This window comes from Pteropus alecto, unplaced genomic scaffold, assembly GCF_000325575.1.
Source record: "Pteropus alecto unplaced genomic scaffold, ASM32557v1 scaffold51, whole genome shotgun sequence".
Taxonomy (NCBI): Eukaryota; Metazoa; Chordata; class Mammalia; order Chiroptera; family Pteropodidae; genus Pteropus; species Pteropus alecto.
Window position 1 is genome coordinate 1,071,200 of NW_006431922.1, and position 17,025 is coordinate 1,088,224.

Sequence of the window (17,025 nt, forward strand, 5' to 3'; positions counted from 1 at the left end):
AAAGATATTAATACACTCAGAATTCATTAAGTCAAATATGACAGATAAAATACGAGAAAATTAAAAGTGAGAGAGAAATTGAATATAAAACTTTAAAAATTTTCAGAAAAGAAGTTTAGTGTAAACATTAGCAAGGAAAAACTACCACAAAAAAAAGAAACACAAAAGAAAATGTGGAAAGCTATCTATTTTGTTCATTCACAATAAATAATATAAAATTATATTTTCTTTCTTAAAAACAAAGAATTGTAGACTAAGTCTATAACATAAAATGGTGTTAAGGTCTAGATAATAGTAAGGAGCTAGATAGAAAAAAATACTAGAATACTAAACAAAATAAAGATATTTGCCTATATTACTATAAGCCAAAAAGACTGTAAGAAAAAACTTAATAACATTTTATAAATAAGGAAGTTATTATTTAATAGAAAAGGGGAATTATCACAAATATATACCAATTTAGAAATGATACGCAACAAAAATATAGCCTCTAAATATATAAAGCAAAAACTGAAAAGAATACTTTGACATCTCCATAGTCTTCATAGTCTTAGTAAGTATATTTTAATTCTCTTTTCTCATAGAATGACAATTCAAACATTCATGTAAAATACAAAACAAATTTGAACATCACAATTAACATAAGCAGTATTGCATCCCAATGTAAAAGAATAGCTATTTCTTTCAAAGATAGAGAGATATTAACAAAATTGACCACCTACCTACTAAGCAATAGAGGAAGCTTTAATATCAAAAACTGACATACTGAAAGTATTCTCTGAACAAAAACAGATTAAAAATCAATTTAAAATACATATATATCTATATTATATATCTACTTATATATATGTATTTAATTATATATAACATATATAATTCAGTAATTCAAGAAAGCTCTAAATACGATGCCAATGATATAATGAAGAAAATAAATCCATTAAATAAATACATTAGTAAAAAAGTTTTGAAAAATAAATAGCAAAACATTAAACTTAAATTATTACCGAAAAAGATAAAGAATCACAAAAGATAGAGTAGAATTTATAGAAAAAAGAAAACAATAGAATCTAGAGTAACAAAAGCTAATGCTTATTACATCTAAATTAGACATGTCACTTAATATTAGTAAAGAAAAGAGATATACTACAATTAATATCAATTAAAAATGGAAATTACAGTAGATATTTTTTAAATATTTACATTATTTTAATAGAAGTAAAATTTAGATTGACTTCTCAGCAGCAAAAATAAAAGTCAAAATGCAGTGGAATGATATTTTCATGTGTCAAAAGAACACACAAAAAAATAAAAATAAAGCCAGAGAAAATGTATTTCAAAAATGGTATGCCAATATTATAAAAGAAACTGAGAATTTGTCACAAGCAGGTACACATTCTAGGAAATTCTGAAAAAATGTCCACCAAGCACCAAGAAAATGATTTCAAGGATCATAGGTCTGGGACATAAAAGAGACTTAAAAAAAGAAAGTGGTAAATATGTGTACAACCGTATATTAATTTTGACTGAATAAGCTATAATAATGTCTAAGAAATGTAATAAATATATAGAGAATTAAGAAATGTAAAAATTATATTTTTGTCTTTGTATTTCTAAATTGAGAGTGGAGCTATCTGAGACTCTCATGATAGATATAGTGCTATTACACTGTCAATTTCATGAACTCAGATCTTGTGACTTAATTATCTTTGCATCTGCCATCACCTAAAATAGTCTTTGGCCCAGGGACATAGGGCTTCTGTGGTCAATTTCTTGGACTCATATCCTGGCTCTAACTCTTACCAATTATAGAACCTTGGGGAAATTCTTTAACCAATTGTGCTGAGTTTTCCTGATCTGTAATGATAAAGATAATAATAGTTCCTATATCACAGTACTGCTGTGAGGATAAAACAAGATGTGCCCAGCACAAGATGCCTAATAATCGTTAGTTAATTCTTTTACATAAGAAAATACAGCTTTACCAGGTAATTAATTGTATTTTTACATAACTCACCTGCACATATAAATATTATTTGGCCTGATATATTTAATAACATCTATTTATAAACTCTCTTAACTATGTTAAAAGTTTTTAAAATTCTCTTATTTTCCAACTTTGAAATCATTTACTTCTAGAAGAATGCATGTAATATTAGCTGATCTTGTAAAAACTATTTTAAGAAAATTATTTCTGAAGAAATGAGAAGGCCCAAGTCAATTTATTTTCCTTTGTAGTCAGCAATATTTCCAAATGTTGTTTTTCTTACTTTTATGCCTTGAAAATGAGGTTTTCATCTCAGTTCACTAAACATTTCAAGATCATGCTGCAATCATTAAAACTATGAAGATCTATAATTTAAAGGTGCGTCCAGTCAGTGTCAACTCATCTGATGAGCAAAGAATATTGTAAAAAAGGCTTTTATGAAAGCCATTAATCACTATCGTTTAGTGCAAAATTGAAAATGCAAAACTTTTAGCAAAGATAAATATCAAACAATGACATTAAAATCATCATTCAAAAAATGGCACTGGTTTTGCCAAATACAATTACTGACTGACCATGTGATATTTACATAATGAGATTTAGTAACAAGGAAACATTATATATATATATAATGCCACTATTCTTTGTGAAATTGTTTTAGCAATCTAAATTAGCTATTAATAACTTTAATAGTCACAAAAACACTAGATACTCAGTCCATTGCTATTTGTACTCAGATTTTATCTGGTATATTCCTTCTTTTATTCCTTTTTCACATTTTAGACCATATCTGGAAAACACCTGCATAGGATTCCATTTAAAAGAAATGGTATCAGTGATAGAAGTGTAAGTTCAGGTTTACGGTACCTTCTAATTCTTAAAAAGAGTAAACAAAAGTATACACTCACTATTTCACTTTTAGTATATTTGCTTTGATCATGAGTATTGTATTTGCAAAGTACACACAGTATAACTTATATCCATGCAACACTTATAAATTGCTCTAATACTTCTTGTGAATTTCATAAGAACCCCGTGAGACAGGTAGATCATGTGCCTCCTTACATTTTCAAGAGGAAGTAAAACAGGAAAGAGAACTCTGTATAGGAACATAATGCATATCACGGCACCCTCAGAACAATTTAATATAAGAATAAATCTGAGCCTTCACAATTATACTGCTTTCTCTTTCTCTAATTCTTCCTTAGCTCTAATTAATATGAATAGAACTAAATAAAAGAAAAGATCTGTCATGTTTACAGAACAAAGACTTTAGAGTTTTAATATGCCTAGTCTCAAAATTGGTTATTAGATAAAATTTAATTTCAGTAAAAATCTTAGCAGTCTTTTTATAGGAAAAAAAAAACAAAACTAACTCATATATAGTGATAGAAATCAGAACAGTGGTTACATGTCCGGGGTTGGGTAGAAACTAATTGGAAGCAGATACAAAGAAGTATCTGAGAAGATGGAAATGTTCTATATTTTGAGTGGCATAAGTGGTTACATGGTTAGTATACTTGTCAAAATTCTAAGGATTGTATATTTAAGAGTTAGATTGTGGATTGATCCACAATATGGTTATTCTTCATTTATGTGGTTAGCACATCCCATTTGATCAGAGATTTCAGTCTGGTAACTCAGTCCTTCTGTTTAAATATATAAATAACAAAATAACTCACACTATTTATTCATAAGCCATCCCATAAGTGAAAAAATAAAGGATATACAAAAGAAACCAAACATTGTAAACCCTCCCTCAAGGAATGAATCCAGTAAGAAATACTGCTTTTTAATTTGCATTTATTGGACTACCAGTTAGATAAATAACAAGTGAATTAGATCTTTACATAAGACTCTTTAATTTCATTTTTATTGTAATAATTGTTTTTGTTTTATTTTCCTCTTTGTATCTTTTTTCCCATTTTACTATTGGGTTTCCAGACTACTTTATTTATTTCTAGGGATTTATTTTTTTACATATAAATTACAATTGGTTATATGCATTTTCAATATTTTTTAACTTTGCATCTTTTTGTTTTGCAGAAATATATTTTCCTTTATGGAGTGTGCCTTATGTATCATATTTATGAAATAGGTATATATTCTTTTGATATCAATCATTTCTACTTATTTTCTGACTTTTATTGTAACATCTTTGTTTATCATTCTTTTTATAAGGAGTTTTTTTTTTTTAACTTTTTTTTTTTTTTTTTTAATTTCCAAAGGAGTGGAAACAGGTAGGAATGGTGAGAAGGAACATGTAAAAAACAAGAGTGGAAGTGAGAAAGGAGAAGTTACCTTTTTCGCTTCTGATTTCTATTTTATTACACTTTGTACAAAGTTGTGGTTGTAGGATATTGATTCTTTAAAATTGGGGGACTTGGTGTGTGACTTGGTGTGGATAAGTTTTTGTAAATACTACATACATTCTTGAAAAGAATGGGTAGACAATCCTGCATCTAGAGCATAGTCTAAAACAGACAAGCTTCCTGTTATCTTTCTGTGCTGATGAGCGGACTTTCCTCCAGTCCACCATTTTATTAAGGTAAAATTTTAACGAAGAATTTTAGGGTTATCAAATTTTCATTAATAGACAATAGAATTAAAAGTTTTTTACATGGATAAAATATGTAATGGATTATAATATTAAAATACTGACTAAAAACATCTAGCCTTAAGAATAAAAATATTTTTTGCTTCTATTAAATTAATAAAAATTATAAGAGCTTTGAAAATCACGAGTACACATAATGTATTTCTCCACTGGTAGGCAAGTCTGCACTTATTTTTTACTCCTTAAAAATTCTATATACAGTCTTTCATTATTTATATTCTGTTTATGACATGTATTAAGGAAAAGTTACTTTCTTAATTGCTTTTTCTCTTTATCTTAATTTGCAGGAATGTATCAAAGGGAATTCACTGCTTACCAATTTGCTTTCTGTACTGATCAACAGGAAGTTTTATAGTGGAGGCATCTTTTCTACCCATCTTTGATCTCCAAAATGCCCTCTGCAAAGAAAGAAAATTATGATGAAGTCCTAAATAATCAAAAGGAGTATCTACAAACATCAGGAATAATTATTTCATAGAATTCATTTTTAAAGCAATGGATAAAAATGCCTTTGACATTCCCATTAGATACCAGTAAAGAATACAAAATTCTTTCAAATAAATTATCAAGGGTACAATTGCTGGTAATTAAATTTCCCAATCATTTGATCTTGGTAATATTTTATTAAGTACTATCAATACTCTATCAAACCACACTGTTAGAGAGCATTATCTGAAAATGTGAAAATCATGTACTATTTATTCAGATGTTTGGGGCTGTATGCATACTTTTAATAGTATGTTTCTTCCAATTACCTACTATGCCATACAATAAGGCTAAAGTTTGAATCTCAGGTATTTTTAATTTTGTTTTAAAAAACATGACACAGGTAATAAAAGTGCAGGAATCTGAGTTCTAGTTCTGCCTCTTTTTGTACACAGTATAAACTACTACAATTTACTAATATTCTCATACTTACTACATACATTATATGTACTTTTTTATTTAATAGACATCTTTCAAATCCTGTAATTCTTATTGAGTTTAAATATTGTGGCAGAGACAACCTACTCATCAAAATCCATATTCTCCTTTTCTTCCTGCATAGTGTCATACTGTATTTCTTAGCTTCAGTTCAAATATGTAATTGAATTTTTGTCAAGAAAGTGCGGATGGAAGCGATGTGTATCACTTGCAGACCTGAGCATTAAAAATCTCTCTTGTTAAATCCTGCTTTCTCTTTACCTTTCTAATTGGCTAGAATGGAAATGATCCCTAGAGAAACCCTAGGGGTACCTTTGTAGGAACACAGAACCTTGGTCAGCCTGGGCTGGAGGAGGGTACTCTCTCTAACTTGTATACCATCTACGTATTCTATTTAAAAAGGAATGAACTTTTTTATGATTGAGTCATTATACATTTGTGGGGTGTATTTATTACAAACCTACGTGTTCCCCAGATTGGTGCCTAGAAGTTGTTTCTCATTGCTTCTAGAACAAGATAAAGATGAGGTCAGACAAGAAATGAGAGCAGTGTTTAAGCAAAAATATAAGGGAATACAGAACTCAATAATTTGGAGACAACGAGATTAGAAAAATCAAATTCTAAAAGCCAAATAGTAGGAAATAAAAGTGAAAAAGGTGTTGAAGAACAAAGGTCCATTAAGACTTTTAGTTTAAAAAAAAAAAAGAGAGAGAGAGAAAGAGAGACAAAGAACACATTAAGAGATGTTCCTCTCTCTTCTGATCCTATTGTTTCAGATCACCTGAGGAAATACATTAAAAAGAAACATGTTTTATATTTTTGTTCCTATTTTTTTCTTCTTTTTAGTGATGGGTAATCCCTAATTGCAATGTTGAAAATTTAAATTTTATTTTTGTCTTTGAAATTGTCATATTCTATTCTTTAAGCAAAATTATATTCTACCAAATGTTGAAACAAAAGTGCCTAGAGAACACACATGTACAAGTGATTCACATTTTATTAGCTGCAACAAACACAAGAAGGTAAAAAACTTTTACTTTCCTAATAAAAACATTAAGGCTATTTTAAATGAACTAAAGAGATATCCATTCATGTGTAAGGTGCAAACTGTCAATGCCTCAGACATCTAGAACCTCTAAAATGTTCTGACTTTTCTTTGTTCTTCAAAGCCTTGCAAGTAATCACCATTTATTTTTATTGTTTTGATAGTTAGCAAACTCCCAAGAAATCCAGGGAGACATTAGCACATACAGCTTCAATTTCTAATAAGACAGCTATTTGCATACAAGATCAGCCACAATTTAAAATGTATTGTGATAGACATGGAAAGGGAATAACAGATTTATATTAGCATGTACAATATCAAGACTGTTTTCACAATTTAATTCCTTGGAGAGTATATCTCATCACCTTCTTTTATAAAGAACACTACATTCTCTGAGGATCTAACTTGCTCTGAGATCTAGCTAAACTAAAATATGGATTAATAAGATAATATTTATTATTTATGAATTTTGCTGTAAGAATTTCAAATTAAATCATCAGAGAAGTTTTTAACATTCTTGAAACTTGATAACACATACTTAAGTAAGAAAATGCTAATTTTATTTAATATCTAAATAGAATATTAAAATATTTCATAATTAATTTTTTATTTAATTAAAACTTTATACTCAAGACAATATCAGAGCATTTTGTTTTTAATATCCTTTCTTAAACTATACAGCAATTTACCACATGTATTTTTAGGCATAATATATCACCTTTAAAAACAAAGAATTATAGAATTATAGTCAATCACATTTTGACCAAGTTATTTTGTTGCTCATTTATACATTTTCTATGAAATCTAGAAAGAACGAGTAAAGAAATAAAAGAAAAACCTGAAGCACATATTCCTGCTTCCAGAAAAAGCATTCAATCCAGACTGTGACATTAAAATACAAACATTAAAAAACAGGTAATTAAAAGAAAAAAAAACCCACAACCCACAACTCCAGAAAAAGTAATAATCTCAGTTTTTAAGGCTAAAACATAAGAAAATTCTTACCTAAGTATGAAGTTATAAATAGGCAGAAAAAATATTTGGTTATGGCTGGATCATGATTGAAAACCAATCATGAAAATACAACCACATGCTAGATGTTGGGAAGAATAAAGTAGTGAATAAAGAAGACACTAATCCCTGATCTTATTATGCATTCATTGTTTCCAAAGTAATGTTTTAAAAATTCATAACTGATCATGTAATTAACATACTTCATTCAAATGATGGCCTATTTCCTAGATAAAGCAAAAAATCCTTAGTATAAAGAACCATTAATGACCCAGGTTTCTTATTCATGCCCTACTAATGTTCTAATGCACCAAAATTCCAGCTTTTAGTTCCATGATTTTGACAGGCTCATTCACATTTTAATGAACTTACTCATGTTCTTCAATTTACTTTAAATGTCACTTCCATATTTTCCCACTTGTAGAATCTACATTTTAATATTTCAAGCAAGGGTACATAATTCAGATCTCTAGAGATAATTCTCCATATTTAAAATGTGAAGAAAATAGCTAATTTGAAAGACTATCAAAGTGTGGTACAGCATCCAAGTGAACTATGTGTACATAGTATATGTCATTACATATTGAGATGATTGAGATAAATCATTAAAAAGATGAATAAATTGATATTATATAAAACTGGAAAAATAAATAGTAGTCTTCCTAATGTTTTCAGGAAGCAAAGTGACCATTTCATCTTTACCTCACCAAATCTATTTCTTTTATAGCTGCAGAAAGAATATGTAAAAACTTGAATATGTGAAAAGGTGATTTCTAAATTCTGATCACTACCAACACCGACACAAAAATTCATAAGAAAAGTAACTACAGAAGATTTATTGTGTAACCCCAAAAACTTGTGTTCCAGGAAAGTAATCATAGTCATTGCAATTCACCCTTCAGCCATATTATGAAATAAAATGAATACGGTATCAACAAATAGTGCTGGAACAACTGTATATCCTTATGGGAAAAAAACTAACAAAAAAACCTGAACCCTTATTTCAGACCACACATAAAAATAAATTGAGGATAGATCATAGATCTGAAAAAAGAACTAAAACAATAAAGCTACCAGGGGGGAAAAATTGTCTTCACAAACTTGGGGTAGGCAAATATTTTTTATAGAGAGCACAGATATTATAGATCATAAAAGCAAAAAAAAAAAAAAAAAGGATATATTGGGCTTTATTAAAATTAGTTTCTGTTCATCAAAAGATACCAGTAAGTAAATAAATAGATGAGTTGTAGACAGGAAGTAAACATTCATAATACCTGTATCTGACAAAAGAACTTGCATTCAGAATGTATGAAGAACTCAATAAGACACAAAACCCAATAAAAATGAGTCAAAGACTTGAAGAGAAACTTCACCAAAGGAGATATACAAATGGCAAAGAAGCACATGAAAAGTTCTCAACACCATTAGTAATCAGCAAAATGCAAATTAAAATTAGAACTGAGATATCACTACCTACTAGAATGATTCAAATGAAAATTTACTATATGAAATATCAGGTGGATGGGGAGCAACTGAAACTCTCAAACATTGTTGAAGGGAATGTGAAATCATATGACCACTTTGGAAAATTGTTTGGCAATTTCTTACAAAGTTAACTACCAGCAATTCCACGCCTAGGTATTTATCTAAGAGAGATAAATATGAATGCCCATTTGTGGGGGGGGGAAGCTTTGTACAGGATATTCATAACATCTTTATTAATAACAGCCAAAAATTGGAAATAGCGCCAATACTGATCAACAGAAGAATTGATAAACTGTGATTTATTCACACAGCATAATATACTACCCAGCAAAGAAACCAATAATATTTAACAATGGAGATAAATCTCAAAAATACTACTCTGAGTGAAAGAAGCAATGACTCATTCAGACCTAAGCCGAATGGACGTTCTTCAGTTTTATGGGTCCTTATAACATTATTTAACAATGATAATCCCCACTCTTTCTCTAACATGCACATTGAAACACTTATTCCCTATGGGCTAAGGAATAAATAAGAGGTGAGAAAGCAAAGGTGAAAAGTAAAGACAAATGAATTACAAAATAAATAAAAAGAAAAGAAAGGAGAGGGACAGGATAGTATGTAAAGAAGAACTGAGGTTGACAGAATTATTTTTTTAATGCTTTGTTTTGTTTTACTTTTGAGGGCTTGTTTTTGAATATAGATGGAAATTTGAGTCAGCCAAAATAAGTGGAAGGAGCCAGTGGAAAGTGAGGGGGTGAAGATACCAGAAAAAAAGTAGAACATGATTGAGGTTTCCAAATAGGTAGGAAGAAAGAGAATTCAGTATAGATCTAAGAGAATAATCATAGCAGACTACCTCTTGCACTTTGACAGGAAAGAGAAAAATTGGATGGGTGAAAATAAAAGTAAGATTTGAGGTTTGGTAGCCCAAAGTAGATGGAGCTCTACCTGGTACTTCTACTTTCACTATGAAGTAGAAAGCAAGATTATTTCCTAAAAGTGAAATGGAAGGTGGAAAGTTTGGAGATTTGAGTACAGAGGCTGGAATTTATACTGTGGAGTAATGGTAAGAGTTGTCTAGGGAAAACAGGACTAATGGGAAATACTAAGAGACCAAATTAATCTGGTAACCATGATAGCAGAAAACTTCATGACTGCAAATAGCATATTTCTTTTTGACTGCTCAGCACTTATTGCTGGCACAGGGAAGGGGTAGACAGCTGAATTAAACAAATTTTACATTTTCCCAGACAGGCATGACAGGGCAGTAGGGCAAAGACATTTAGGATACTATAAAAAGTGGGTGAAGTGATGTACCAGAGTCTAAAGCTAGAGAAGGAAGTGAAGAGAGCAAAGGGTTTAGAGTTAAGTCAAAAGTAGATCAATTTTTCAATTTAAAGATTGGGATGAGGTCAAATAACCAAAGTATTGAGAGTACTAGAGAAAAACATAGAAAATGTGAGGAATTGATGTTATTATAGAGATGAAACAGATTATGATTCAAGGTGACCAGTGATAAAATCTATGGCAGATAAGTTAAGGAAATAAGAGACCAGGATAATAAGTGTATCATACATGTGAATAGTAAAGGCATGCAAGATGGTGGTGGGATTTGGCCTAGGGAAAAAAGAAAGACTATAAGTTAGAAAAACTAAGGAGTGACCTGAATGTCCACAGATAACTGTAAAAAGAGGTAGAATGCAGTAGAATGCACTATAGCTAAATAGAATAAACCACAAAGGAACAGGAATATTTTTTGTTTGTTTGTTCATTTCATTTGTCTTTTTTATTTTTATATGTATGGGAAAGTAAATTATCTGAAGGTGGCAATATAGAAATAAAAATAAAAAATAACAGCCTCTTGATTCACAGGTGTGTGGAGAGTGAACAGTTTCCACTTAAGATGGCTTTAGGGAAATGGTATGTCTGAGAGAATCAGATTTCAATGTCAAGAGGTAAAAGTAATAATCACTGAAGTGCTTGAGGATGGATGTGGTTCAAGAGGGGTACACACACACACACACACACACACACACACACACACACACACACACACACATGGAGGGAAGGAAATATCAAGAGATTGCTCCATGAAAAAAGTAATAAATAAATTTTAAAAACACAGAATAATATGGGCACAAGGGTTGAGGGGAAGACAAATGGCCAAATGGGTCATCTTGGACAGTGAATAAAGGTAAAAGGAATGTGTAATATCTTGAACTAGCTTATCTCAAAAGTACAAAGTACTAAGTCCTGCATTGAGTATTCAGACCTCTCAGGATTCAGCTGTGGCCTGGGTAAAATGGGGAAATCCTAATCCCTCTGGAAAGGGCGAGCTGGCTGGAAACCAGAATCTCAGAGGGAAAACTCAGGCCTCAAGAGTATAGTTAGGCACACCGATTCACCAGGAGTGACTAGAAGCTCTAGATCAGCATTTGTCAAAATGTGATCCATCTATCGCCAGCATCAGAATTGTATGGGATGCTTTTTAAAATGTACATTCCTGGGCCCCATCACAGTCCTACTGAATCAGAATTTCAAGGGCTATGATTCATGAATTTCCAGTTTTTTATGTTTTTTTTTGGGGGGGGGCATTAATGTTTGAGAACCACTACTTTTTAAAAAACACTCATAGGTAATTTTGTGTGCTAGCATTTGAGAAATACCGCTGGAAGTAGATGCGAGGCCTGAGCAGGGACTATGAGATCTTTTGGTGGAAGCCGAATGGGTCAGTATGACTAAATTGTGGAAGTTTTCATTGATCATCTGAAACTTTATACTTTTTCTGAAATCAATAGGAAACTATAAAAAGGCATTGTGTAGTGAGGTAACCAAATCAGATACTTTTAATAAGATTAGAAAGACTGAGAGATTTGAAGATAATCAATAAGCATGAAAAAAAAATCTAGTTACGTTCCAAAGGCAAACTATTGAGGGAGCAATGCAGCGAGTGGAAAGGAAATGATATCTGGTATTTAACTTTTTAGAATTTAGGAACAGCCAGATAGGGGATATGAGGCACAGGAAAAGCTGAAAATAACTATGCTTTTAAAAGTGTGTAATAATTAAAATACCAATTCCCAGGCCTCACTCTTCAGAGATACCCAGTCAGTAAGATTGGGCAGGAGCCAATGAAGCTGCATTTTAAACAAGCACCAACTCCCTGCCAGGGTTTTCAAACTCAGTTGTTTCATGGACCACATTTCGCAAAATACTGGGTTAGACAGACACTAATGTCATTAACAGAAATAGGTAATATAGAGAAAGAAGTAGGTATGCGGTAGGTGCTGAGGGTAGAAGAATATCATAATCTCTATTATAAAATGTTTATAATTGCTATAAGAAAAGAATGCACTCATTTTTCCTGAAACCTAATAGAATTTGTTGATTCAAACATAATTCCCTGCTCCCACAAAAAATACCCACAAATATTTTACTTACTTTTATTTAATGCCTTTCCCTTCAGCTTTAATAAAGTATAATAGACAATTAGTTGTTCATATTTACATTGTACAGTTCAATTTTTTTCAAATATAGTTGGCATACAATAATATATTAGTTTTCAGTTGCACAGCATAGTGATTAGATCTATATAATTCATGAAGTGGTCACCCCACTAAATCAGGTACCCCTCTTCTACCTTACATGTTTTTTACAGCATTGTCGACTGTTTTCCTTATGCTACACTTTACATCTCTATGATTATTTTGTATCTATCCATTTGTACTTCTTGATACCTTTGCCCTTTTTCATCACCCCCATCAACCCAACCTCTCATCTAGTAGCCATCAAAATATTCTCCGTATGAGTTTGTTTCCCCTTTTGTTGTTGTTATTTTGTTCTTTAGATTCCACGTGTAAGTGAAATCATGTGATATTCATCTTTCTCTATCCAACCTATTTCATTCAGTGCAATATCCCCTAGATCCATCAAGGCAATATCTTTTTCCATCCCTTTCCTTTTAGTCTGCGTGTGTCTTTTAATCTGAAGTGAGTCTCTTGTAGGCAGAATATGTAGGGGTCTTGTTTTCTTATCCATTAAGCCACTCTATCTTTTGGTTGGAGCACTTAATTCTTTTCCATTTGAGGTACTTGTTGATAGGAATGTAGTTATTAGCATTCTTTATTCTTGTTTTTGATACTTCCCCCCCCCCTTAAAGAAGTCCCTCCAACATTTCCTGTAATCTGGCATGGTATTGATGAATTCCTTTAACTTATTTTTATCTGAGAAGCTCTTTATTTGTCCTTCGACTCTAAATGATAGCATTGCTGGATAAAGTATTCTTGTTTGTAGATCCCTGGTTTTCAAAACTTTGAATATTTTGTGCCAAATCCTTCCATCCTATAAAAGGTTCTTTAGAGAAATCAGCTGCCAGTCTTATGATAGCTCCCTGGTAGGTAACTAACTGCTTTTCTCTTGCTGTTGTTAAGATTCTCTCTTTGTATTTAACCTTTGGCATTTTAATTATGATGTGTCTTGGTGTGGGCATTTTAGGGTTCCTCTTTTTGGGGACTCTCTGAGCTTCCTGGAATTGTGTGTCTATTTCCTTTACCAGGTTATGGAAGTTTTCCATCATTATTTCTTCAAATAGCTTTTCGACTTCTTGTTCTTTCTCTTCTCCTTGGGGTACCCCTATGGCACGGATGTTTTTACATTTAATTTTGTCCTATAGGCTCCTGAACTTATTATTATAGTCTTGGCTTTTTTTTCTTGTCATTCTGATTGGGTGTCCTTGGCTTCCCCATTCTTTTCTTCACCTACAGTGTTGATTCTCTCTAATATATTCTTCATCTCAGATAATGCAGTCTTCATTTCTGACTGGTTCTCTTTTATAATTTCCATTTCCATTTTTATGTTTTTTATCTCTTTGTTAAAGTTCTCACTGAGTTTGTCTACACTTCTCCTAAGTTCACTGAGCATCTTTATAACCAGTGTTTAGAACTCTGTATCTGTGAGATTGCTTGAATACATTTTTCCTTGATCTCTGTTCTGTTCTTTCATATGGTTTTGGCTTCATCTTCCCATTTTGGTTGCCTTTCTGTGTCTGCTTCTATGTACTAAGCAAAGCTCCTAAATCCCCTGGTCTTATTAGTGTGGCTTAGTGTAGTAGGTGTCCAGTAGCATAGTTTTGAGAGGGGCTCAGCAGCAGGCCAAGTTTAGCTTCAGCTTGTGTCCCTCTGAGGCCACCTGTTAAGAATCAGCAAGCAATTCACAGATGCTATGCTTATTGTTGCCTCAAGAGGCAATGCCAGAAACCAAGATCAGCTGCCACCAACGTGAGTCTTGGCAAGTGGCACAGGACTCACTGAGGACACTACTGAATGTTGCTTGGGTGGGGTCGTGAGTTGAGGGAAGCAGAGTTTCAAGGAATCCTCTGGGCGGAGTGACCTCTAATATCCAGTATGATGATGTCTCAGCTATATCAGTGCTGAGTCTACACACTGGGAAGGGAGAGGGTTCAACAGAGGTGCAATGGGTACTACCGGCACTTCTGTCTTGTAGAAAGGATTGCCTTGGGCCCTCGCTCTGACAACTTAGTGTCCCCATGTAAGTCCCTGGTGTTCCCCGATCCTATGCTGGTGCTCAGAGCGAGCAGGTCTGTAACCATGAAAGTCTGCTTGCAGACACTGCCCCTTGAAGAGGTGTCTGCAGCTACTGGCTGCCACTGCTGTAGCTTCTGTCCCACTCAGCAGTTAGGGACCAGGCAGCCTTATCTTAGCTCCCTTTTATTTCCTACCATTTAGGGCAATTTCTTATTTCTTTCTCTAGTTGCAGAGCTTCTGTTCAGCTAGACCCCCAGGTGACTCTCTTGCTGTTTGCTCCATGTTTCCATCTCAACTTCGATATAGTCTCAGAGGAGATTAGCAAAGCTTCTATCCTCTATGCCATTTTGCCCAGTCTGTTCCTATTTAATGCCTTTTTAATGCACAGATTGTTGTGGCATCTGGACACAAGGCATACTTGAAAACAACACATTAAATTTATACTGCCCAGAATAGACAAAAGGCTGTCTTGCATGTACCATCAATAATGATCATCCTTGGGGGCAAGGGTTTTTGCTTTAGCTCAGTCCTGTGGAATTACATTTTAAAATTCTGAACTTTGCACGATTGTCAGAGGAATAGGCATTTCAAATCTGGAAAAGAGAATTTTTTTTAAGTTTTCTCTTTTCATTTTCCTAAGCAAAAAAAAAAAAAAAAAAAAGATCATTACTATTTACCAGGGTTCAAATTAGGCAAAATGGGAAATGTACCTGTTAATTTCTTGTATTATATTTGCAAAAGGAGATAGGTCAGTTAAGTAAGGATTGGCCAATAATATAACTTTTGGTAGTTAATTTAAAAAGTCATTAATGACATAAATTACATTATCTTTCAAATAAAGGTTATTTTTTATGTAAACCGTACTTCCAAAAGTTTCTAAAGGTTACAATAATATGGTACCAAATATATAAAACTGCAGACTCTGTTTTTACTATTACAAAGCTTTTTGGAGTTTCTACATGTAGCTTACCAATCTGTAAAGGAGGAACTTACTTGAATATGGCAGGTTTACATTACTTGTCTAATGTTTCAAATTTTGCATATTGATATCCCATGAAGTCTTAGTTTCATATAAAGTTTGGTGAAACAAAGGGATTATTAGAAAGCTGACTCAGAAGGATTATAAGGGAAGGGGAAAAGCATCTGGTTGATGAATAAAAGATATCAAGAACTGGCTAAGAGACATGCTTACCAATAAGTTCCCTAGCTTTAGATATGAAAGTAATATTCTGTCAACAGAGACCTAGAATACAGTCCAACAGGGCACTTTTGAGAATGAAAGGGGATCCTATGACACGAGGACAATAAGTATAAACCAGGACTATCCTGAGCCAACTGAGATATACTCTTGTCCTACTATAAAGCACACAAGGACTTTCACTACACACTGTAGCTCAATTAGTTTTGTCATTCATAGAGTGTTGCAATACAAGGAAAGAATGGCAATTCTAGAATACTGACAGTTAAGAAAACATGATTATTTTAGACAATACTTGCTGCAGATATTAGAATATCACAAGATCACATTGTGCTATGGGACAAACTATCTTTATTTATGAATCCTCTCTGTGACACATGCCACTACTGATCACCTGATCTTGAAATTCTAGCCATTGGTTTCCAAACCAGCACTCTCATGATTCTCCTCCTCCACCACCTTGATCTCTTCTTGACTCCATTCATAAGCACTCTTCCTCAATCTGCCTGTTACACTTTGGTGCTCCCAATCTCTCATAGTATATCCATTTCACATATGTTCTCCCAAGGTTCTTCATTCCCTTGAATGAATGTGTGTGTGTGTGTGTGTGTGTGTGAATGTGTGTGTAATCTCCATCCTTAGCCTTGACTTTCATCACACATTTAGCTTCATTCTAACTGAGCATGACCAACCTGAATTTCTCATTTTTCCCTATGACTGGCTTGTTTTATACTGATTTCTACCTCATTTATTTTCTAACTAAACTCACAGGAATATCACAAAAGCAATATTGTTTTCTTCCCATTGCATGTTTTTCTCAACTGGTGGTATTAACTTTGATCATTTGATTAAGGTGATATCTGCCAGATTTCTACACTGTGAATTTAGTCTTTTCCCCTTGTAATTAATAAGTATTTGGTGCAGAGGTACTTTAAAACTATGTAAATATCCTGTTCATCACATTTAAAACTACTAGTTTAGTATTTATTCATGTTTGTACTGAATTATACTCACATGGTTGCTAAATAATGATTTTCTATTTTCATCATTCCTTCCACATTTATTAGTTGGTATTCCACTGTATGAAAAAGTGCATTATTTTCCTCAATTATTTATTCACTTTTGTATTTATAGAATGTAATCATAAATTACTGTTTTAGTCAAAGCGTTACAATTCATTTATATCATTTGTTTATTTTGATGCTCCAATTGTCC

General features: G+C 32.4%; 1 protein-coding gene across 6 annotated transcripts in view; it reads right to left on the reverse strand.

Moving 5' to 3' along the window:
• The window catches only part of TRIQK (triple QxxK/R motif containing), a 102,807-nt gene that overhangs the window by 30,693 nt on the left and 55,089 nt on the right, over nucleotides 1–17,025 (reverse strand). For all 6 annotated transcript variants that reach the window (XM_025043354.1, XM_006906806.3, XM_015585470.2 and 3 more), the window contains one exon: nucleotides 4,918–4,999. In XM_025043354.1, coding sequence (XP_024899122.1) covers nucleotides 4,918–4,978 — 61 coding nt within the window. In that variant the 5' untranslated portion in view covers nucleotides 4,979–4,999. The remainder of the gene's footprint in view (nucleotides 1–4,917; nucleotides 5,000–17,025) is intronic.